The 25,548-nt window shown below is 39.3% G+C and overlaps 1 protein-coding gene across 10 annotated transcripts in view; it reads right to left on the bottom strand.

The window, feature by feature from the left end:
- Nucleotides 1–25,548, bottom strand: part of LOC126924248 (peripherin-2-like) — a 350,059-nt gene that overhangs the window by 6,450 nt on the left and 318,061 nt on the right. For 6 of the 10 annotated variants that reach the window (XM_050738531.1, XM_050738532.1, XM_050738525.1 and 3 more), the window contains 4 exons: nucleotides 23,356–23,492; nucleotides 21,182–21,338; nucleotides 16,508–16,736; nucleotides 13,456–14,638 (listed from right to left, as the gene is read on the bottom strand). In XM_050738531.1, coding sequence (XP_050594488.1) covers nucleotides 14,354–14,638; nucleotides 16,508–16,736; nucleotides 21,182–21,338; nucleotides 23,356–23,485 — 801 coding nt within the window. In that variant the 5' untranslated portion in view covers nucleotides 23,486–23,492 and the 3' untranslated portion in view covers nucleotides 13,456–14,353. Of the gene's footprint in view, nucleotides 1–1,383; nucleotides 3,599–10,461; nucleotides 13,347–13,455; nucleotides 14,639–16,507; nucleotides 16,737–21,181; nucleotides 21,339–23,355; nucleotides 23,493–25,548 lie in introns of those variants that run through there. The other 4 variants (XR_007713458.1, XM_050738533.1, XM_050738527.1 and 1 more) reach the window with 4 other exon arrangements.

Genomic DNA, 25,548 nt, shown 5'->3' with positions numbered 1-25,548 from the left:
TACATAGCGGAAGGTAGAAATGTAGAAAATAGAAGAAACTGGATGGCAGAGGAGAGTCGCTAGAAGAAGCCTTTAATATTTTTCTCGTAAATCTTACGTTGTCTCTCCTCCTCGTCGGTGGACTCAGCGTCCAAGTACTCTCTGTGTGGATCCGAGGGCGGCTTATCTTTAACTTTATCTTTCCGACTTTGCATTTTATTGACGGCTCGGCCTGCCGGCCCCGACACCTCTGCCGCTCGAGGGTCTCGTGCAGCTGATTTATGCGACCCGACCGACTGTTACCACGATCCACCGAACCCTTTCGTCGGTTTCCTTCTTGCCGTAGATATTGTCAAGAGCCACGCCAAGTCGCTCGATTCTCCACTGAGAACCACTCTGACGGACGGGATCTCACTCGATCGTCGCCTGTCCTCCTAATCGAGAGTCGACTTTCTGTCGCTGCTTCACCGCGTGTCTCGGATTCTCCGCTCGTTTTCCGCGAATTCTTTCGTGGCTGAATTCACGATTGAAATTTCGCTATTTTGTCGAACAGAATTTAGAGATTATAGAGATTTTAAAGGTTACATCGAGTGAAAAACGGGAGAGAAGTAATGTTACGAATATCGTTTCTAAAAATTTGTCTGAAAATTTAGCAATGTCTGCATTATCTTCTCGTAATAAATAACATCTTTACGATGAATGGAAGTAAGTTATTTGTGTTTTGAGAGCTGAATAGAATGAATTTTTAATGAATATCGTTCAACCGAACCGTTTGATTTTTAAATTCCCATTCAGAGTCCTATCTTTTAATCGCTTTAATGCTTTCGGAGGCGTAACCTAACCCAGTGTATATCCTTTATCCGTAGAAAATCCTGTGACCCTCCTCAACGCAACGACACAACCAGACATCGTGTTATTCCACGGATTTACAAGACTTGGTTTCACCCTCTGAGATTATCGTTTCCGGTATACGGATGCCGATCCCTTGCACCGGCACCAGTAAACTCAACCAGAATATCGTAGATCTACATGCGAGGTGCGGTGCAAACCGTAATAACCAACGAAGAATTCATAAAATCGAAACTTAATGGGACGAAGACACACAAAAATGGAAATATCGTAAACTCACTGCCTTAAACAGAGTGCAGTAGAATTTTTTATAATGTGGTGGATACATTGGTTCACGAAAATATTTGAATACTTATCATGAAAAATCTTTATGCTCGTATTGTATGTATTATACAAAACATTTTGAACTTTTATTCGCGCTGTAACGAGACGCGGGTGTCGTAACTGTACTGAAAATTTGGAACCAACTTGAAAATCTATAGAGGTGGTTCTTTTTACTGAATCGCGAATTGCTCACATGTGCATGGTTCCCCTAAATAAGATGCAAAATGGCGCTACTTTCAGTCGACAATACCGATCGATCCCATCGGCTCCTATTCGAGGAAATATAAATCCTGTTTAATGCACCGGCCGGTGAAACGACGTGGATTTGCGAGCAACCGAACGGCCATTTGGGAGCTCGATGCGAGATTGATGCGCCACTCTAAATATCCTGATCCATCTCCCATGATCCCACGGAATCGTCGGGCCAATGATAAGCTTAAATAACCGGAAATATAGGGGAACAATGGACGTTGCGTTTTAAGTCCTGATACGAATGTTTCTTTTTTCTATATTTGCGATATCGAACTTTTATCCGTGTTTCGATCATCGCGGATTACTGTAAAATTCAAAATTCTGTATTTTTACCCCTTCCGTCCATTTTCTATTTTTTTGCTTATAATAGAGAATAAATAGCGGTTATCAAGCAAGAGCCGCGCACAGAAACTTCATTTTTCTAACAATAGCGCTGCGTTGTAAATGGTAGAATGGTTCTTGGTTGTTTAAGTTACTTCTAAATGCGCAGAGAAAAAAAAATAGCGGAAGAAAAAAGAAAAATGTTGCAAGCTTGAGTGGTCCACGTGGTGTAATTGAATTTTTGCGTTCTACGTAAAAATTGTTCAGTGGCAAAGGAAAAAAGAACGAACCTTTGATTATCGGTGTCGATTGCCCGTCAAACCTGATCGCTGTCGGCAGCAACTTTTCAGAGCAGTCAAAGGGCGTGGATTTTCGATGCACGAGCCAGGGAAAGTGACAAAAGCGAGCTTTACAGACCCTCGCACGCGCGTCACACCTCGCCCCGCAAGTTTAGCGTTCGACGAGAAAAATCTGTCGCTGATGAAAGCACCGTCGAGGCAGCTGCCTGCAACAATTTCTCCCTCGAGGAAATTCAGTCTGCCCCGAGACGAACTTACTCTTCCAAATCTTCCCTGCAATCTTTCTCTTTACTGATACATCGTTTCGAAGCCTGTAAAAGATAGCTCGAGGAAGAAGCTTTGCGCATAGTATCGTTTCGAAGCGTTTAGAGGTATATCATCGGAAAAATTGAAGAAGATTCGAAGTTACGTATGAATACGTGTACTTTAAGGTACGATTTCACTCACCGAGAACAGTTTCTTTTTCGGCTAAAGCAAAGAATCGTTCCGGGTATTGAAGTTTTCGGATCAGAATCGAACTCTCTTCTGTTGAAGATCTCATCTGACTGACAAATCGGTTCTCCGTTAATAAGAGGAGACCGAAGAAAATGTTGGTAAATGTATTATTTATATTTTTGTTTCAGTAGTTTGGTGTGCATTTAGAGCTGTAGAAGTTTGGTAGAATATCGATGGCGAGAATGTGAGAGGCAATTGGAATTTTGTCGCGATCCTATCGAATATGGTACAGTAGTACAGGAATTGAGGATTCTTAGACTTAGCTTATGTGTAAACGGTTCTTGAATTTTCTATGCCTGAAACTCGTTTTCAATTTGAAAACAACCAATGAAATTAATTTGATAAGCAGAATCAAGAAGCAGTTATACATCGAATAATTACTATTTTCCAATCGTTACACGAAACGATGTTCCATCTTCGGTTCATCCGTCAAGATTAACGATTCTCATGCAACCAGCAGGTTTTTTCGTACAGTCGAATGAACGATGATTTCGACCGTACGTACGAAAAGAGAAATTGCATCGAATGAACGAGTGGACAGGAAAGAGCGGCATGGAAGGGTGCAGCCGGTCGATGGAACGAGATTAAAAGAGGCAAAGCTACAAGATTAAAAGGCAATGCCGGACACGGGCCGAATCGAACAGCCCGGACGAGTGCTCGCGGAGACATTTATATTCCCGGGAAATCGTTATTGACCGATCAGAGAGACTCGAGCGATCCCCGGCGTGTCGTTCTGCCCTTTTCTTTCTTTCCTTCTTCCCTTCCTCGATCCAACGTCCACGCTGTACGTCGTCACTATCCTTTCAAAGCTGCACACGTATACACCGCCACCATCTCGCTTTGTTCCAGCTTCCTTCGGGAGTTTCATTGTCGTTTATGATATCCAGCCTTTTGTAGCTCCTCCCTTCATCCTGTCCACCAGCCCCACACCGATTCTTCTTCCATCGACTTCCTTTCCTCTATGTTGAGACTGTCGTTCCATCATCGTTGTAACGAGCATTTTTACCAGTACCGTGCAGAGAACGTCGTTTTGCGTGGTATTCGATTGATCGGCATTATATTCACGATGCTTTGGTTATCTGAAAATTGGAGATAATGGTAAGATATACGCGCAATAAATTTCTCGGTTAATGTATATCGTAGGAAGCGTGTTTGTGGATAGTCGTCGTATGGAATCGAGAATAGAAGCTTATTTCGTGCTGTTCAGTGATTTTATATAACAGAATTGTTTTGTCTTATCTTGTCTGTTTATTGGAATTCTCTAATAACGGATCAAATTAGTATATTATTATCTAAAACCTGTTTTAAAATCCTCTAGGAGAAATAAGATCTCCACAGTATCGTTAGTAATCGTTTAACGATCGAAGAGAATTTTCCAGTCTCTCTATTTGTTATTTTCCTGTCCTTCTCTTCGTGAACCGAGCTATATCGAAAACGAATTCTGCGAAGCTGCAAAGCCACTACTTCCATTTTCCATCGTGCAACCCCAGTCAGGTTATTATTCCCTTAACGCAATGATCGGATAACGTGGCATCCGAATTACTCGGCCCACTTTTATTGCACCGCTATTTATCACCGGGACGAAACACCTTAGCATCGAGGCTTCTACTTCTATCCATCATCCTCCATCTTCTTCCGTCGTCCATTTAACGCGTGGCGTGCTCCCCTTTAGCCTTTAAAACATCAGACCAAACGCGAGCCAAACGACTTTATCCTTCAACGAGGTATCATTAATCCTATGAGTCAATGAATATTCGTTCTTTACAACAATTAATAAGAATCGACTCTTATACTACATGTAAGTTAGGACGACGATCTTTTCGTTAACTGTTTTCCAATTTTCTTAAGACCAATAGCTTATCGAGCTTTCAACGAAACAAGCCAATGAATATTGATTATGTTATTATATTACCAACAATTATTGAGGAGTTTTCTGCAAGAAGAATTATTACAAAATTTTTCTTTGTTCTGTAAATATGAAAAGAACAAAGTCCTCCGAGAATTATTATAATTATCGATGCAGAGTTAAAAATTCACGAATCGTTTTAACAAAACCATCAACAATTTTGCGAAAGAAGATTCTTTCGACGTACTAATGGTTCTGTCAATCTTAGATGGAGCAAAAGATACTAGTAGAATCTACGAAGCTTCCCATCACACAGTGGTAGATCTGTTCTTGGTTTTCGAAGCTTCATCAGTCTTTCGACTTATCGGAACCGGAAGGAATCTCGAAGAAGCGATCCTCTGCCAGCTGGAGCAGCATAAAAAAAGACATTCCTTGAAGGCCGCCGGTCCTATCTGAGGGAATGTTTCTGACCGCACATGGATCTTTCGGAAAAAATGTTCGGCAATGAACCGAGGAAACGGAAACCATTCCTTCCTCCCTGTGGTTGGCTCTTGGCCGACGATACTGAAAGAGAATCCTGGAAAATCGTGACTAGTTTTCTGTACGAGCTTCCAAAGTGTCAAAAAAAAAAAAAAAAAAAAAAAAAAAAAAGAAAACTGTACATTTGTGTGTGTAGCAACAGGACCTTGAAATAACAAAGCTAAAAAAATGTTTAATTTTTGTACACATACGAAACACAAGTGGTTAGAACGACTACTTTGCAAAATGGTCGGAGAAATTTTAAGCTTGTCCTCCTTAATGTTTCACGATGCTCGATCGGTCGAACGTGGTCTGCACAATAAACGTGATATTACTTGTTCCTCGACTTTTCTTTTATTTTATTCTATGATCGTCTCATTCGTGATTCAATTACATTAAGCCGAACGCATGCAAGGCTCGGCTTGCAGCGGAAGGTTTATCGGTTGCTAGAGATCGTTTCGTAATTGCCGCCAGATGAATTTGCTGTGGTGCGAGGTAACTGCGAATATATCGTACCGGGGCCAAGCAGGAAGGCGGAAATTAAAGGAACGAGAACTGTGTACGGGCAACGAGTTATGAAATACGACACAGGTACACAGATCCGATGAAACTTAATCGGGTTGGGCGAATACACGCCTCCTACTAGTTGTCTATTGCCCTATAAAGATCGTTCGTGCCTTACAATCTTCTGTCAACGTTTCCACTGTTATTCATCATAAATAAGAACAGGTTAAACTACATTTGAGATATACGTATACACGTACAGGCATATGGACGAGTTATATCAATTAAATCATCTGTAAATTACACACTTTACTTTTAATTTCAGTTTCAAATGCACAAAGAGAAACAAGTGTGAGATTTCACTTCAGCGAAGAGTTTGTAACATTTTAGAATTTAATCCGGAAAATTACATATTGCTGAAATCATATTAAGGGCAAATTACGAACGAATAAATACAATAAAAATCGTGAAATAATTTACGTAGGCTTTCCAAGTTAATTCGAAGATATACGTACACGTATGAGGTCATTTTGTTTTCATTCGCAATCTCTCGTTTTTGTCGCAAGAGGATGTTCTATGGTCGCGATGGGATAAACACCGGGGGTTTGTGAAACAATCGAATGGGGCATTCGAGGGAATTTATCAGTGACGCGAAGTGTGTTGTAACGCAGCGATTTAAAATGTTAAACGCATATCGTGGAATTATTGGGGGCAGCATCGAATCCAAATTATCAATAATGGGCTATTTAAAACGATTAGCGAATTTCCGCCGAGGCAAACCGTACTTTACAGGAAATCTGTATAATGAGATTGTCATATCGATATATTTTGTATCGCCTCTTCTTTTTTAATTTTAAAGTCGCGTTCAACCGCGTATTGTACTTCTCGAAGTGTTACAGAGTAAAGTGCTCGTGTAAAAGTCATTCTGCGTACGAAACACGAAGACCTTTTTTTTAAATTTTGAATCGCTTTTCCGAGAAAATCAAGTTCGAATGTTTATCAAACGCATATGAATTTGGAATTTATGGACTTTTAACGAGATACGAACGAATAATTGGCAAAAGATTATTCTACGAAAATAAGTTAAAAATATAGAATACGAATTTTTCGTATTTTCGACAAAATCCAGTTTGAACATTCGTCAAATACGAACTCGATTTTCACTAGAACGAAGCTTCAAACGAAAAAAGTTCAATTCCATTTTTTACTTATTTTCGTCTATAAAATAATCTCCTGTCGATTATCCACTTGTCTCCAATCTGGAACTAACCAAGTTGGTGAAATAACTTTTCAAACCTAATATTCTCCGAAACGGGACATCGAATGAAAGAATTATATTCTACATTTTTGTCTTACTTTTGCATGCCACACTTCGTATACAAACGATAAACGTTGAATCACTAAAAATCTTATTCGCTTGGTAACAATGGCAAATGGAAATTACTATGTAACTCCGATAGTTCAGTTAACCAGACGTTCGCTAAAAGCCATCGACAGACGTCTCTTCTTTGTTTCTGACTGTTGTTTTACCATGGTAGTCAGCGAAACTTTTTGAAATTCCAGAAGAACCAACGAATGGTCCCAATGGCTCGTGAAAGTATGAAAACTTCGACTAGGAATGACGGAACAGTTTGCTATATTTCGTCTGACAAAAGCACGAGCTTCTGGCGAATACGCAGACGAAGTTCGTCGAAATGGACACTTAGAAAATTGCGATTCTTGTATTAATGTGTCTTTTTATACAGACACTTTGACGTGTATCAAGAAACATTCTGAAAGACTGTCTTTAAAAGTAGAAGTGTACTACTAAAGTGAAAACTGCGTAGATCTTTCTATATGTATCATATGCATATATTTTTAGGGATTTCAAATAATCTACCTTTCTTCCTTGTCGTTATTTTCTTAAATGAAAATTGTCTTTTTATGAAGTGTACGAAGATTTTTATAGATGATTATATTATGTGTATCTAGCTAATCGATATAACTTGCGAATCATTTGCAAATATCACTGTCTATCAATTCAACGAAGAAGTTGAACGAATTTTTAAAATAGTCGAAAGTGTTCAGGTTTTAAGATACTCGGAACTTCGGATTGAACCAACGAAGTTGGTTCAGAAGCTTAATCCAAATTAATCCAAACACACAACGCGTTGCACGAAGAACAGGAAGAAGAACACACGTCAAATCAATTAACGCGCGGGGGATACTTCTGTTTCAGAAGAAAATAGGTCAAAGGGCCGGTGGGCGACCGAAAGCGAGCGTAGCCATCGTATGTATGCTAATTGAACGAGGGGCAATCTGGAATGGACCCAGCCAGTGGCTTCCAGTTGATTACCATGGCAAGTACTCGGGCGGAGAGTTCCTCCACGAACGACAATGTGAAAACAGCTTTAATGTTCCTTGCCGGCTTCCCTCAGGATGGTTCAAAGGGAAAGAGAGAAAGACGAGAGGATGAGAAAATCCTGTTCTAGGATTACCGTGTCATAGGAAGTATCAAGCTTTTCGTCTAGATTGAAGTTACAGTGAATGCACACCCTTTTTGAAAAATCTTAGGGTGGTTATTATTATATTTTGCCTCGAAACTGCATAGATTTAAAGTAATTTAAATAAAAAGATCTGACGTGGAACGTTTATGTAGAACATCTTTAGTTGTAAAAATATGAATCTTCATAAATATCTTCAATCTCGATAAAAGAGTAGTTTTGAAGACCTCTGAACGGTGTCGTAATTTAGTAAATATAACACTAAATCGAAGATTTATTTTTATGTTCTTCACAGTATAATTTTGCATAAATACGTAGAGTGTATCAATGGTTCTCGTATCAGAGTTAAAAGTACGCTTCGTTGACCGGAAACCGGGTTGGTTACGGATAACGAAATGCTGGAGGGATGGTTGTATAAATTAAGTTTAGTGATTAACTGAAACACTGAAATATTGTTGCGTTTAAAAGCGAGATGCTTATTAAATTCGGATGGTTGAAGCTATACCGCTTGCTGAAATATTTACAAGCGGGAAATGAAACGGTGGAAGATTTAATGAGCCGATTCCGCCGCGGATTAACATGCAGTTTTTATATTTACTCGTTTTGTTAGGTCCTTCATTTAATGCAACTTCAATCTACAAATCAAACGTAGATCGTAATAAATTTTATTATCGCCAATTTTATTATCGTCCTTGGTATACAAATAATAAATTCAGCTAATATATACATATAAATATATATAATATAAATAGATAAAAGATAAATTAAAAAATAATAATTAATCTCCTAGATTTTTCTAAAATCAAGTCTTTCACCTTTAATTTTTCCAAGATTACAACTATCGCCTATCGATTACAATTCCAACTACTGTACAATCACCTCCATTCTTTCACGGCTCATCTCAACACAGTCGCTTTAGAGTATCTTTGTCACGGCGTATCACGCTCGGAGAGAATCCTGCGGGACACGGAACTGGTCTCTTTCCGCGGTGGAATCGAATTTCAATTTAGCGAGTGGCAGAGGGCGAAAGAGTGGGAAGACCAGGTTGATCGTGGAGGTCCGCGGTTGTTTGTCGACAGGCGTGCATCGTTCTCTCCTGGAACGCTTTTCTTCGGCAATCGATTGCCGGACAGGACCCGGCATCGAGGGATTTCCTCGAGTGCTTCCGCTGTCTCGTGCAGCTTGCACTCTCTCGAATCGGTTCGCTGACCATGGGAATGGGACTAACTGTTTTCTCGATCGTGCCCGTTGATCGAATTCAACGGAAACAATGACCACCGGAATAACCGGTACACGTACGGTCTGCTCGAACTCGTTCCTCCGACGAGTACGTTCGATTTTCCGAAAATCGTCGACCAGTTTGGTGTATACAGGTCTCTGGCCGTGAATCCTGATGACGGTTCGCGAAGTACACGAACGTCCAGGATGTAACCTGCGTGCTAACATTGTGAATTTCACGCAGAATCTACCGTTCTGTTGACAAGCAAGTGAATTGTTTGATCCTATGCGCGTCACGGTTCGAAAGGGTTGGAACTGTTGCCCACTTTTTGGCGACGTGTAATTTCATTAGGAATTAAATTGGAATTTTTCAGGAAATTGTTCTGAAGCAGGACATTATTAACGGTTCGTCTATTTAGTAACGAACAAGTTTTTATTCTTCGCTGATTTATAAAATGGCACTTATTGTTATTTTGGTGATGACAGAAAGAACGTAATATAATAGGATTAATTGTAATTAGTTGAAGTAATGTAGGAAAAATATGAAAATGTCGTATAAAGACTTTACGTAATGTAAAAAATGAGAGTGCAGTATAAAAATTCATGATAAAGTAAAACACGATGGTTGTGTATGGAAATTCCATGTAAAATAGAGAATAGAGATGCTTTGTAAAAATTCTAAGAAAAATGAGAGAGAGAGGAAGAGAGGGAGAGAGAAAAAGAGAATTTTATATAAAATGGGAGATGGAAATTATATAGTATGAATATTCTGTGCAAAATAGAAAACAGGAAGATTGGATATGAAAATCCTCTAGAACAGAATAAAACAGAGATTTTGTTTAATGTAAACAGACAAAATTCCTACATAAGGAATACGTGGAAAGAAATCACCAGACACGAGAGCAGACAAGAGACGAGAATAGCAGGATCGAAGAGAGAGCGTCTGAAGAACGAGTGAAGTGTTTCTGAGTCGGTCAAACACTGAATCCAGGTTTCTCGAGGCTTCCTCTTATATACTAAATGTTCCTCAAAAAGATCGACGTCACATAGATTACAGCACTGTCTCTTACGGTGTTAACTATAGTTACAAATATTATAAAATACCACCGAGTTTATTTAATAATAAAATATACAAATGTTATATATACCGAAAGTATCGTGCAATTCCAAAATCGGTGTCCAAGGAAATTTCAAGTTCGAGAAATTTTATATCGGAATATGGATCTTTTATATTTTTAAACTTTTACTAGAAATTTTGAAACAGGTGTTTAAATTATTCGAATTTTAAATAGTAAGCTTTTTCTAAGTGAACGCATAAAGAACATACGCATAATTAATGTTTTGTATAATATTCAACTTTTACTAAAGAAAAATGGAACCTAAATTACAGACGATGTATTTTCAAGTGTTCTCGAAAAATAATGGCGAGATTTTGGCACCATAACGACTTTCTGCACGACTTCCGGACAGGGTAGTGGCATGCGCTTGCTCCGTTAACATTAATACGTTGGACGTCGCGTAAAACTGGTTGCTTTACTGCGATACGAGGGAAACGTGCGGATCGTAAGAACTTCGTTACCACTGTCGCGAGAAATTGCACCAACTCGCGAAAAAACCCGTCGCACCCTGTAAATTTGCCATTATTAAATTCGACAAGGACGAACGAGGCAGGAAAAGCGGTCCGCCTACCTCCAGCCAGAGCAAGTTCCTGCCTCTAGAAACGGAAGAAAGATCCTTTTTGCTTCCTTTTCACCAATTTCTTCTCTTCTTTCATCTTTATCCAATATTTTCTTCCTATTCTAAGTATAATATGTCATATACTCAGCGTTTTAATATTCCCACTGATGTTCCTATTCATAAGTATCACTTGTGCAAATTTACTGGTTTGCAAACTGTACAGGGACAAACTCCAAATACGTTCAATGATAGACGTGCAAAATACGGTCGTACTTCTTTTAAAGGGTAAATACACCGTTTTTGTGGAAAATTTACAAATATTCAGGCAAGTGTGTCGCATAGAAATGAAGTTTTAAGTTTCAGTAGGTAAGAGAAATCGGTTAAATATGCTTTTTACCTTTTATTTTTGGTCAAAGAATGTGATGATTCAAAAGAGCCTTCGAGTCAAGATTGAAGCTGCCCTGATAGAATCATGAATATTGATGTTTGTCCCGAGTCGTCGCGGATGAAAATGATGGAGCAGCAAGCTGGTGTAATGAGTTATTCAAATTTTGTTTATGCCTTGTAAAATAGAGAGTATCAAACTAGGTTGCGAACCTTTGAATCCAGAAAACCTTTCACAGCAATATTCTCAAATTCTGAATTGCGATTTAACCCCTACGTCTGAATAAAAGAACAAAATAATAATAAAATAAAGTAGAATAAGCTCGGCCATAACAATAATATATTGGTTAACATATTTAACACTCGTTACACTAGCTTGTTTACTAAATATACGCTTGCAATGAATATCTTGTAATATCTACGTATTTTTAAATTTGTTCCAAATCTTCTGCTTTCTAAAAGTATTCCAATATTTTCTTGAGCTACTGTAGCTTGATTAATCTGTACGAAGTTTATCGATCGTTCGTTTTACGCGCAAGAAAGCCTCGATTCGCTTGACACGAGCGACGGAACACAGCTGTAAGCTGCAACGAAAGAACCGCACCCTCGTCAGTTTGTACGCGCGAAACCGCTGCGCGAAACAAGGCGTGTTCGCGAGAATCCCCCAGAGATTCTACCGTTCTTGATCCCTGTTAGTTTTCGTTGCTTCTTGCGAGCTACGCGGCTAGCAGTTTAAATCGAGTCCGCGTCATCGGAACGAGCACGCAATTATGCTTTTTTCCGCTAGTCGGTCCCTTCTCCCGCCTCGGGACTTCCCGATTCCTCCACGAGAACCACGAATCTCGAGCTTTCTCTAAACGTGATGAGGGTGGAGTGAGGTTTTTCTTCACCCCCCCCCTCTGCTGTCAGCTTCGAGGAACAAAAAGCTAGATCCTCGAATTTTCTTTAGCAAACGCTCCAGTCGAACTGTTTCGCTTGTTTCCGACGGAATTTTGGCCATTTCTCCACGCTTTTTAGCGTTTCATATCTTTCTCGATTATTTTTGTCGCTGACAGATATTATGGTATTATTGATTCAACTTTTGTCAATTAATTAGTTTCAAATTATTTCACCATCGTATATCGGAAGGAACCTCTGTATTTCTTTGATGTTTTATTATACCTGAACTTACAGATTGATTTGACAGTTTCTAAATTTTCTATTCAGATCTTACTTTATCAGTCATTAGGAAAATATTCTTTCATATAACAAAGGATTATAAAATCTTTACTATCGTGTTTTATCATCCATCGATACGATATTCTTTTACGTAAAAAAAAAAAAAAAAAAAAGAAGAAGAAAAAGAAACGGAGCAATGTAAGCTTTATTCCATTTAACCATCGGTATACAACGATTGTACTCTAGTAATTACATCTGTTCTTCAGTTTCTCCGATTCCTTTATCTATCGCATCGAATATCTCGATTCGTCGGGGGAGGAACACGATCGACTCAGTGAACGCGGCTTTTTATCATCGTCGCGGTCCCCGGTCGAGATTTTCGAAGCTTCCGTACCATCTCTCCTGCATCCGTTCCTTTCTTTTGTTCAGACCCATCGATCGTTCGACTCGATACGACGGGGAAAACGAGCGGTTTAGTGGCGCGACTCGATTAACCGATTCCCAGTAATCATAGTGAAAGCTATCGTCGAATCTTGGCGACGTACTTCTGCGAGAAAGAAACTCTACGAACTCTTATCTTATCGCCCATTGCTCTGGTCTGCGTCTTTATCGTCTTTCTCGTTCTAAACGAACCTTGTTTGTTCCTCAGAGGCCGTTTCGAGAGTGTATCGTAATCGATGATCGATTAATCCCCGCGGAGGACGCGCGCGTTGCTTCGTTAAACGCGCCTGTCTTCCGGCGATGGCTTTTCATTTCGATAAAAGCTTCGAGAAACGTTCCTCGATTCTTATAGATCTCTACGATTGAAGTTAAACTTGATCGATGCTTACACGGAACCGTATTATATATTTGCGTTGAAAGGTGGGGGAATTTTTGTTGGGCTTGTGAAGGAAGTGTCTGACGTGGAAATATGATTCTTCTTCGACGGCATTGGTTTTATTTTCTGGCTTGTTTCGGCTTCCAGAGGTCTCAGTCCGTATCGCTGGAATATACAAGCGGACGTAGATCGATCATCGTATCGCCTCGGCCGCTGTTTTTCTATGGGGAGATTGAAAATGGAATCGTTGAATTAGGGGGAAGAATAATTAGAATCAATTTGGACAGTTGGAAGAAAGTTTTGGTTTCCATAAATAAAAAGAACAGTAGATAAGAAACGAAGACTGGAAGAATTTTTGATAAATAAGTCTCGGTTAATCTGTATAACTAGCCTTACTAATAAGATTATAATTTTTCTACCCGAATTGTTAATTTCGCGCGATTTACCCGTTGCACGCGTTTCTCCATAATCCACCTACCCATTGATTAATAAAATAGCAACGTTCACGCGGTGTCTGCGTGATATAAGTAAGAAACGTCAAGAGATAAAATTTCAGCCAACACTCGTAGCTACAAAGTTTTTAAACTTTCCTTCATCACGTGGTCGCCTTTCTAATGAAAGTCCGACGCGGGTCTCCGTTTCTTTCAGTGGCGCGCGTGCGCTTCCATTCTAACTCGGAGAAATTAGAAAATTAAACAAATAAAGCCGGAGCGGCGCCGCTTGAGCAAAGTGTTCCACCGACAACACATACAGTTGCATATACATAGATGCAGAGGCGCAAACTTCATTCCGTGGATATTTCTAGCCAAGTTAGAAAGTTACTGTAGCTTCCCTTTAACTCTTTTCAGCTGGCAGCAAGTTGCTCGGTCTACACATGTAGGGTTTGAGAATTAGCAACTCTCCGGCGAAAAATGAGACAGCAACGAGCGTACTCGGATGAAACTGTCTGAGAGAAACATTACAAATGTACGAACGAGTAGTCGAAACGTTAAATGCAGTGAGGACAGTTTTTTCTGATTTGTTAATTGAATTTTGGGGACTTGTTGAAATTTTGGTACACGCTTAAAGTGGTTGAAGGAAAGTTTGATTTTTATCGGTTGCTGTTTAATTATGAGAGAAACGTGTCAATTTTTAGATGGTACTTGATGTAAAGTACTTATTATAGCCACGAGCTAGACAAATATTGTTCGAATTAAATTATTTCATTTTTCTCAAACGATCTAAAACCTCATCGTTCAAAATTTTCCACGTTTATTCGATTGACACCGATCTTTCGCACATTTACGAACAGCATCGTTCGTCGAGCGACTCGCTGATGGCTCATCCGGGGAATCGATTGATTCAATTCAGCCGGTCCACTAACCCGATCGATCTGGCAGAGATTAGGTCCGCTGGCTAAGCCAAAATCCAGACGGCCATAGAGCCAACCCGGTGAAGCTGCCCACCGATCTCCAAGCGCCACCGCGTTCCTCGCGGCAGTGAAGTCGAACCTCGACAATACGCTCAACGAAATCTGAAAAGGAATTTCCGTACGTTAGTTGTATGTATTTGTACTATAAAATTTGTTCGGCTTGTCAAGCCTTTCCTTATGTTGCAAATTTTTCTTTATACTTGCAATGTTGTTCGTAATTAATTTTATACATGTATCGATATAACAAATATAATAAAATACAAATATAATGAATAAATGTAAAAATATATATAATATAAATAATAACGACTATGTGTTATAGAACTTAAGAATTTGAGAAAAGAGCTTCAATTTTACTTTGTCTTGAAGCAAGTTTTCAACAAAAAGATCTGCCAGAATATGGACAATTTCTATTGATACAGTCTATTTAACAAGGATGTGAGTGGCGTAATTTAGTGACTGTTTGATATAGCAGTACAAATCCTATTTACTATGTATTAAAACGCTTTCATATTAATAATCAGCTCGACCAGCACGATTGCCTAAAATCTATAGCATTAACTTCAGATTAATAATAAAATTAGCTAATATTGAATTTCAGAACTTACATCACCGGAATAGCGATATTGTGATAGCTGAAAGTAAACCGACCAATAAAACGAAATTTTTGGAACATAATTAAACATAATTAAAACAGCAAAAGACCATCGTGTTTATAACAAAGTATAGGTATTGTTACAGGAAAACCCCGCCATTTTACGTTCAGCAAGATACCAATATTTTAACAATAAGTAATATGGTGCAGATAATTTCCAAAGCGATGAGAGAGATCGATAAAAGACAAAACGGAGCGAGGACACATAATGAGGTGCGGATTAAATGTAATGTGCAGTGGAAGGGGTGATAGTGGTCATCAGTCGCGGGAAACATTAATGTTCCTTATATTTCATATGTTATATTATTCATGATTCTGAAAATTCGTGGACAGCTAGCAAGACAAAACTTGGAAAGCTTAGTGGTCAGTGACCACGGAAGCGTGGAACAGATGATAGTGGCCGTCAGATGAGGGAAACATTTATGTTTCCTTATATTTCATATGTTACATTATAAGTTAAACCGTATAAGTATTCGCGACCAGTTAGCAAAACAATTGGAGGTATAATATTCACGAATTTTTACGTTGATTATTCTATCACATTATCTTATTACGTTATCTTAGTCGTAGGACATCAGATTTTAAAGAATTTTTTTGGATCAGGATAATTTGCCGCGCGAGCTTTTCTTCGCATAGTATAACATCTTGTCAATGAAGGTATAATGTCTAAGATGGTCTTGTTAGATTTCATAGAATATTTTTGTCGGATGAATACGATCGAGGGTTGAATTACTAGAGCAACGAAACGATGGAAATTTGGCGTGAAAAGCAGCCTTTCACCTTAAAATATTACGCGTTTGCGGGCTTCGATGACACGTGGTATCATCGCGTCCAGGCAATCAATAATTCCGAACGAATCTGATAATCCACCGCTATTTCAGTCCGCCTCTCGTCGACTCGCTTCCAGCTCTCCACTGTCGCGCTTGTTTATTCTAGATCCGCGAATAGCTGCGGCGATAAAATTGCTGCTATCTATGCTTGTAATTTTTCATTCGATCAACTGTCAAAAAAGAGCTTTGGAAAATCCGCGAATTACGTCGACTTAATCCCTTTGGCCATTTTTCTTCAGCAGATTTTTAGAAATTCCCTCTGTTTAAATAGATCAATATTTGACTCGCAGCGTAGAAAATCAAATATAGTCTTTGACATAAACGTATCTAGAAATTACAATGGAAAGAATAATCTACGTTGGTTCGACGTTGTCCAACGATCATTTCGATAACAAATTTGGCCCATCGTGAAACGCACTTAATCCCAGCCATCCCGATTCGACTAAGCAATTGTTTGCGCCGGTCAGCGCGTTATTATTGATTTACCTGTAACACAAACAGAAACGCGATCAGGACTACGGTGGAATAGAGCGTTCCGTTTAGCACGCTCTTGATGGCGACGAGACAGCCCCGAGGGTTTAGGCTGTCGTAAGTGGAGTTTTGTTCCGAATTTGGCAGCTGAAGAGGATCGTGATAGCACGGACCCTTTACGTTGATTCGGCAGCAACTCCACGGCACCACCGGTGGTGTCACGCGACCATCCACTTTCGCGTACCTGAAACAAGATTCCTACGTGTCGGATCGCCTCCTCACGTACAATCCATTTTCTCTCTTTTACGTTGCTCTGCTTCTCTAGCCCTCCTTCTTATCCCGGTCTCTACGGTGTCGTTCAGAAGAATCGTTATACTTTGGTAGAAACGTGTTTCCAAGATGTTGGCTGCTACGTCGGTACAGCTGGACAAGGGAAGGATGGTTATGCCGCAAATGGACTGAGTTTGTTTTAAGGAAGTGGCGATTTTGAGTTGAGGTTTTTCTTTTGCGAGAATATTTTTGTCCCCGATTATGAAAGTAATATCAAAATTAGGAAATAAAAAAAAAAATTGTTACGTATGTATGGTTGTAGAGCGATTAAGAAGGGAGTTAAAAATTAAAAGAAATTGTCACGTACCTTCGCAGGTACTGACAAGCGCTTCAATTTTTTCCAATTACTTCTTGCACAGTCATAGCAAAAAGTCAGGATCGGTGGACGCCAGGTGTAGGAAATTATCGGGGAACGTCGATAGCGAACATTAAACGAGCCACCGATTGGCATTCCGCAAGTTGTTGAACTTGCTAATTCGAACTTGTACGCGAACATGTCTGCGAAGTACAGAATGAGCTACGAACCGTGTCGCGTACCCTCCTGGACCGGCGACACCATCTCGACCGTGGCTTTTCGTGGCAAGTTTTCGTGCGAAAAGCGGCCATCGACCACAGGACTTTCACGTGTCCTATACGGTGGCTACGTTCGGGTAATTAAACGCGGTGGCATCGATCTGTGGCTTGAATCGGTTCATAGACATCGATAGAGGCGAGCTTGGATTTCGCGATGCGAAATTGTAGAAAGATCATTTCGGAAAGTTGCTTCCATGAATTATAGATTCCGTCGAGAGATAATCGGATGTAGGAATCTTTTAAAAATTGCTGGCAAATCTGGGATCACTGTCAGAATTTTTTAAAGAAAGAGCATTACCATCGTTATAATAATCGATATTTTTGAAATGTACCTGACAGATGGTAAAGATAGATTTTTAATACTAAAGAAAAAAAAATGATAACACGGTATTAGTTGCAAAACTATAGCGAAAAACAGATTTCAAATTAGATTAGGTGTTTTAAGATGTTCCAATTATACAGGCCGAAAGCGACGATAAGGAATTCAAGAAACTCTTGCCTTAAAATTTAGGTATTCAGGACGTTTGAATAATCGATCGAGTAAAATGGTAGTTCTCATAATTAAAACGATGTTATATCACGTTAAACCGTTAACAAAGAATCGAAGAAACGACTGTTTTGAAATTCCGGTATCTAGGTCATTCGAGCAATCGACCGAGCGAAATGCTGCCTCTCATAATTGAAACGATGTTATGTCACGTTACACCTTATCGAATTAACCCGTGGCGTCAGCCATTTTGTCGCGTGCATATGATATAATCTCAATGGATTTTACGAGATCAACGCGGAGAAGGGGGTGGTTGATGCTTGGGGAATAGTTGCGGCGACGAGGAGAGACCCGGGGCTCGATCCTAGTGGAAGGTATAATTCTGCAATTAACATAACGAGAAATCGATAACCCACTGTTCTATCTGCGATTACCAGCCACGACACAAAGGCTTCTATTCGGAACGCGCTATTAACCCTTTATTATCGAACGTATTACCGCTACCACATAATGCACACATACGTCAGCCTACAGAAACCTAACTATTAGGCAATTACCGCGAAACTACTCTAAGCAACGCGAACTCGCCCCGACTGCATGAATTGTTTCATTCAAATGTTTCGCATCCGTTACTTCCGCTTCTCTACTCGCAGCCAGCAAAATTCGTTAACCTCAACAATTCCAGGTATCAAGCGCGCGGTATCTGTACCAAAAATCCTAAAGATAGTTTGCTAACTATCAGAAATTTATTACAATCGGAAAACTCTGTAGAATAATTACAGAAAGTGCAAGATTTTTGCGGAAATTTCTAATTTTTAATTCTTCGTTGGACGCTGATTCGAACGAAGAAGATTATTGCCAGATATTGTGCAATTTAAGCGGTGATAATGATCATGAATTATGTACTTCGTCATTCCACAAGGTGATCGATCTTCACCACAATTGATCACATATGCCTATGATCACATATGCCGCATTCTTTTGAAACTACCGGCCTAAATCGATGTTTCTGGAAGTCGCTGCTTGGGGACAACTATGCGCTTATCACAGGGTAAATTTGACTCACTATGCGAGAAGATAGTTAATTCTAAACGCCTTATCATGGGTCACCGCTAGGGTAACATCCAGTCACTCTAAACATGACACATCCGTACAATCAAAGTCTACATCAATCAAAGTGTACATCGAGAGTATTTCTTAATAAATATATTGTTAACTATACTCGAGTTTTTCTTCAGCACATATCACTACTTATCCACCTCAATTCAATATTAATATTCCGATGGCCAGACACGCCAATCATCCTCCTATGTGATGTAATCATATGGCAAACACGAGACATATAATTTTAACGATATAAAATAAATAGCGCGGAAATGATAGTCGAAAATTATTTAATATATTCACAAATTCTCATATCGATATCTAGGTTGGTTCGAAGAATATAACGATTCACGACCTCGCTTAAAAATTCCTCCATGTTACATACAACTTTCTTTCTAAAGAAACAAACGAATCTGAGCGATCGAGGAGCATTAACGTGCAACATTTCACCGGCCGTAAACCATTTCTAAATCCAGATGGAGAATGCTTTCGCATGGGCGTAACGTGTGGCCGGTAAAAGCACACACGGAGGAGCCCTTAGAGGGTGAGTTAGGTGGGCCAGACCTGAGGTGAAAGGCCCTTTCCACGGCGTGGAAATAATCTGGCCATGGAAGGGCACTTTGCCGAGGAGCCAGCAGTGTTTTAAATCCTTTTCTAGGAGCATCTCGTGGAGGGCGTAGAACGTCGAGCCTTGGAACTTGGAAGCACGACGTTTCATCTCCTTCACGCCCTTCCTTGTGTTTTTCCTTCTTTCGATATACAGGGTGTTAGGAAAAAGTGGACGATATATTAGGTTCATGTAAACTAGTTGGTGGAGTGCATCGAATCACGTAGGAATTACGCTGATTAAACGTATGATGATATTCTCATTAATTAATGATTAAAGTTTGAATCCAAAGAAACATCCTACGTGCATCAACCTATAAGTATAAGGCGTATATTTAATAATCAAGACCACGAACACGTTTTTTTTAACACAACGTATAGTTTCATTAAGAAATGGAAACCTCTAGGAAACAATGACGTCGATGTAGCGAGTATGAACAGCTTTGCAGAATCGTGGATGGCCGCTTTAAAATCGTATGACGGGACCACCCCTCTCGGTCAACTACTCCCGTTAAAATTTCGTTTCTACGCGGTGGGAACGCGTATAGTCGTAATTAAAATCCTGGCATACTTTCTGCGTTTCCATTAAAGTTCCTGGAAAATTTGTTCCTCGCCGTCGGTGGACAGAAATGGCCTGGGTATTACGTGTAATTATTGCACGGATGCTCGTGGAAAAAATGTTACCAACGCGATGGGATGGGTGTCGTGATTTGTTGAATTTCAATGCGCTTGATCGTGTGATTTCTGGTGTTCTATTTTATATTCATAGAATAGTAATATTCTCCTGTGTTTGCCTGCAATTCAGGTTAGGGTTCATGTTCCATTCATAGTTTTATACGGGGTGAATCATGAATTACTTTACATTCTTTTGTTATCAGTGCAGCGACTGGAACTCTTCCCGTGTCGTATCATATAATTGAAACGGGTATTTGGGACAATTGGTGTACGCTTTTTATCAATTCAACTTTTCCCAAGAAAATGAAAATGATAACAATGAAATTGTAACCTGTTCACGCTCAGTTTTTAACGAATGTTCAGACAAGTTTTTGTAACGTTAAACACGCAGTATGCAAAATACACAGAATAATAAAAATATTAAACATACCAAACAAATAATATATAGTAGGATATATGTATGAAATAAATAATCGAAAATATATAAAATAACGAAAGCAAAATTCCATTTTTTTTTTGTTTCATCTATAAAAATATGGATTTGTACGGACATTAAGTTTGCATTAAATTGCAGTTCGTATCTTTCCAAAGAAATTCAATTTCCGGTTACAATTTTAATTATAATTATAACACTGTATGAATTTTTATGATAACAGTTTAACAGCCACGATAAAATTTCGATAAACTACTTTCTTGGGAAGATGTTACACTTGGGTTAAGCAGGATCACTTCCTTGGAAGTAACATGACTATCGTAAGACGATAAAGCTCACATTGTCCATGAACCATGGTGGAGGGTAGGTGAGAAGATAATGGTCGATAAACGCGGATAGGATATAGATTTTATGGTGTATCCGATCGATAGGAGCTATCGACCCTCGATTGTCTTGACATAATTAACCGATAATTACTTACCTCAAGATATCCGGCGAGTCCAGCATAAGAAACTCCCGTTGCAGCCAATATGTCTTGTGCCAATCGTCGGACGAATCTATTCCGCAACACTGCATGTTAATCTGCATGCTGTCTATTTTTCGCTTCCATGACACATCTGTGAAGTATCTTTTCATACCTATTTCACAGAATACGGAGAATTTTGACAATGAATTTTAATGAATTTTAGAAGGAACTAATTCTTTAGAATACGATCAAACACGATTCATTCGCATTATCTTGAAAAAATCATAATTATTAAATGACATTAAAGGAGAGACGCAAATAATATTTAACCTATGCATGATGATTGAATCTCCCATGGGTCACCAATAAAATGACTCCTGGGAACGAGACATACGGTGTATGAAAAAGAATGGAAGAATCGTCGGGCGTATATGAATCTCGATTATTCTCACACGAGATGGGACGGTATTTTGTGGAAGCGCCGACAAATTCCATGGAACGGTGGCCGGTAGCCTGGAATATTTTGCATTAGCCTACGACTTTCCGATATTTTATATCCTATCGAAGGAATTTGTCGAAGCGGTTGGATCCGTGGAAAATTGAAATTTTCATTTTCATTTCGCGGTCGAGACCTTCGGCCTATTAATTAAAAACCTATGATCGAAATAATCAAATGTCGATTATAGTTAAATACTGGTGATTGAAGGTTCACGCGAGATCGAACAATTTATAGCGATTTCATTAGCGGTTTAGGAGATTTCAATGTAATCACGTGGATCTTTCCATTTTAACGCAAGTGTAGAATAACGAATACGAAGATTCCCCATAGATAATTTTATTTTATTACAATTCTGTTTTTTTATAACTTTGTCATGCTTCATTCTACATTTATTTCGTCAAAGAAAGATAGAGAAATACTAAAGATCGAAGATCTTCGCGATTCGCGGATAATCAAAGTAAAATATATGTTTATCGTGGACCAAACAACTGTTAATTCGATTAACACGAAACATTTCATTGGTACATTGTTTTTTTTCTGTATAATTTCTCAGTAGTATTAATTTTTGGACTATTCTGAGCTCTGTCATTACCAGTAAATTCACGAGATACAAAATATACAACACATGTCCTGCACCATAAACGATTCTTCACCAGCACTCACCCAGAAGCACTAAGTCGATCGCGATCTCCATATCTCTCACAATTTACAGCTAATTAGGGTAAATTTGCGTAGAGCACGCAGCGGAACGCGACGCATCAGCCTGCAAGTTTATCGGGAGCAAACGTTTCGAATTTCGAGGCCCGGAGCAAGAGGATCCACAGAGTCACGTATCTATTCATTAAGTAGCTAGACACCAAACGAGATTTCCATCGGTAATTTCGAACGGGACAGCCGGTGTGCGTCGCGTTCGACCGTCGATTTGCATATTACATAGTCGGATACTATTTCGCGGAAGCACACCGTTTCCACCATCTGCCTGCCATATTGAGACGATACTCTGCTGGATCCAGCGTGCCTCGCGTGCCTCGTATATATCCAATCTTTCCCCTATTTTTCTCTTTCTTCTGTTTGCTTTGTTAAATATTCAAATTCGAAAAAACGACGGCCTAGCGGAAAATGAAGAAGGGAGAGGAACGTGGAAGGGGGAAAAAGATGGGACAACGGATAGGCGTTCACGAGGCGATCACGCGGACAAAATGAATTCGCGCACAGCCACCTGCCGATCCGCGAATATCGCTCGCATACATCGTTCGTCGATGAATATTTCACGATTCTGGCGTTTGCCTCGGTTTCGCTTTGTCTCTCTGTTTTCGGAAAATGGGTTATCCGGGCTCGGCCACCGACGAATACCGTTTGCCTTGCTTTCGTTTTCGTTAATGGAGTTATCGTTGGCTTCGTGCTACGCCTGCGAGCGTTTATTGTTCCAATGGTTGGAAATTAGGGAAATCGCGAAGCTCGAAGATGTTATAGATCTGTTTGGGATTAATCGTTCGGAGAAGAAAGAAAATTACTCGAGAAATTAAAAATTTAGAAATGATGACAAAGCGATATAAGACCGGGAGAACTCAATGTCCATAAAAAATAAGCAGGAGAAAGTAATTTTCCAGTTAGAGTCAAACCAAATAGACATAATCGATTTTTCCCCAATTTACCCTCCCCCAATATTATTTTAAACTCTGGAACTCACCCTCGTGAAGTGTTTGTCTAAGTTGAACCGTCAAAAGGTCCGCTGTAGAGAAGCAGATGCTGGCCATGAAGCAGCCAACAAGCACCACGAACAAGCCTATCAGAGTCCATAGGAACAGTCTCAGGTTCATTCCTGGCCTGAAATAGACGAATCATCCGTTATCACCAACTGGATGGCTTAATTTATAATCTTTATTTAAGACAGCCCAGAACCGTTTCATTTTTAACTCAGCAAGGAACCAGTCGCGATTAATTTCGTTTTCCAATTTTCACACTTTGATGTAAACACGGGTGCGTCTATGTGTGTGTACGTGTGTGAATTGAAAGGAGGCGCGAAAATCATTCTAACCACCGACTAGATACCGCGGAGATACATTAACGAGCGAAATAGTAATTAAAACAAATGAAGTTTGGCGGAGTATCGGTGGAATTACTTGAAAATTCTGACAAATCGATCGGCCTTCGGCAAGCGGCCGTTTTCCAATTCGTACTCGGCCGGTCGACGGAGAGAAAGAAAATTAAGAAAAACACGCTAGGGGTTAATTCTCCGGTCGTTCTCCAACGAGGTTACGCTCGAATCCACTTTTCGCCACCCTCTTTTTCCTCCTAGCCCTTTTTCGTTGCCCATCTATCGTTTCTTTTCGTCTCGTCTATAAAAAGTCGAATGAACTGGATGTTCTCTTCGATCGTCGTTGTTCAGGTTAGATCCTTTTCTTAGACTTAGATGATTGTGAAGTTTAATCGATAAATTCGTTGATCGATATGCCATTGAGATTTTCCGTCAATTTTATTCGACGGGTATAGCGTAAAAGAATCCTTCATCTTTCTAAAAATATATACTCTATCATATACGTTTAACGTTATTTGTTTAGATGAATTTGTTCAGATTTTCACCATATAATTTTACGTACATCCTATTTTCTTCGGGGAAAAATCCAAGTTTCCAATTTTTTTAGCACTTTTGTCTCCATCTCTCACGGATTTTGTATAATAGCAACCGAGACGCACATTGTGTTCGCGTAGATCCGATTACAAGGACCAATTGATTGTATTCACGCACACTCGACATCCCTAATGAATGCTTCAATCCGGTGAATTTCCGTTCGCGGCGCGGTTTCCGCAGGGAAATATCAAGAATATCCTGTCGTTGTTCTCGTTAACTAATTTACGTGAAATCACAGCTCCGATCCGGCTAATTCGCAATTTGGCTGGTATTGTACCACGAAATTTAACCTTCCACCCTTTTTCAGTCTTCTGATTTTTCTAATTGTACTAATTCGCGTACCGATGAAACGTTCAAATAACTACATGAAAACGTATTGCGGCAGAGAACAAAGTTACAAATTAATTAATTACGAAGCTAAAGAGATGACACTTTGAAGAATTGAAATACGCGATTAAATCGAAAAATTCTCCGAACCTTCACACACATCACAAACATGTTCAACCGATTAATACGTAAATTTGTTATGGACAGAGTCGACTTAAAATTACAAAAAGCGACAGAACGTAATTTGAAAATTTGTGTTATGACAATAATTGCTTTACCGTTACATTTTAATATTTCTGGAATATTTTATCATAAAATTAAAATTCGAAAAGAGGTTACTTTTTGGTGATTCGTTTTCGAAGCCGTTACACGTGCAACGGGTGAGCAATTTGCAGAAAAATGAACTTATCTTTCTTACAACGTTTCTTTTCCACGAGGCTATCGCAAGAACCGAAGAAATTAAAGGCGGAATTTCGCTCGCGGTACCTTTGATCGCGTGGATGTTCTGGGTCGTTAATTAAGCCGCGATGTCATCTTCTTCTTCGTGTACACTTCGTGATTGCGCGTTTCCACGTTGAATATTGTAAGTTCGAGTGATGTACGTTGATTGCTATCACGATTATTTATGTACTGCGTACAAAATGTTTACCAATGTAACGATTACGAATGATACAAATTTTCTAACCTAACCGCAAACGTTATAAACCAATCAATTATATTTTTAATTGTGTCATTGATTCACTAATTATTCATTAATCCCTATAATCCATTATATTAATAACTCAAGGATTACATAAAACAATTAATCTTCTGAATATAATATACGAATATGGAATAAAAAAAGAGCATTTCGTTAATTACGTCACACGTTTCCTCGATACAGAAGGCACGGAAAAGTGAAATCTTATTAACTCAACTACAATT

The sequence above is a fragment of the Bombus affinis genome, chromosome 14 (genome assembly GCF_024516045.1).
Source record: "Bombus affinis isolate iyBomAffi1 chromosome 14, iyBomAffi1.2, whole genome shotgun sequence".
NCBI lineage: Eukaryota > Metazoa > Arthropoda > Insecta > Hymenoptera > Apidae > Bombus > Bombus affinis.
The sequence above is the reverse complement of the archived record's forward strand: the minus strand, read 5'-3'. Positions and strand labels throughout refer to the sequence as shown.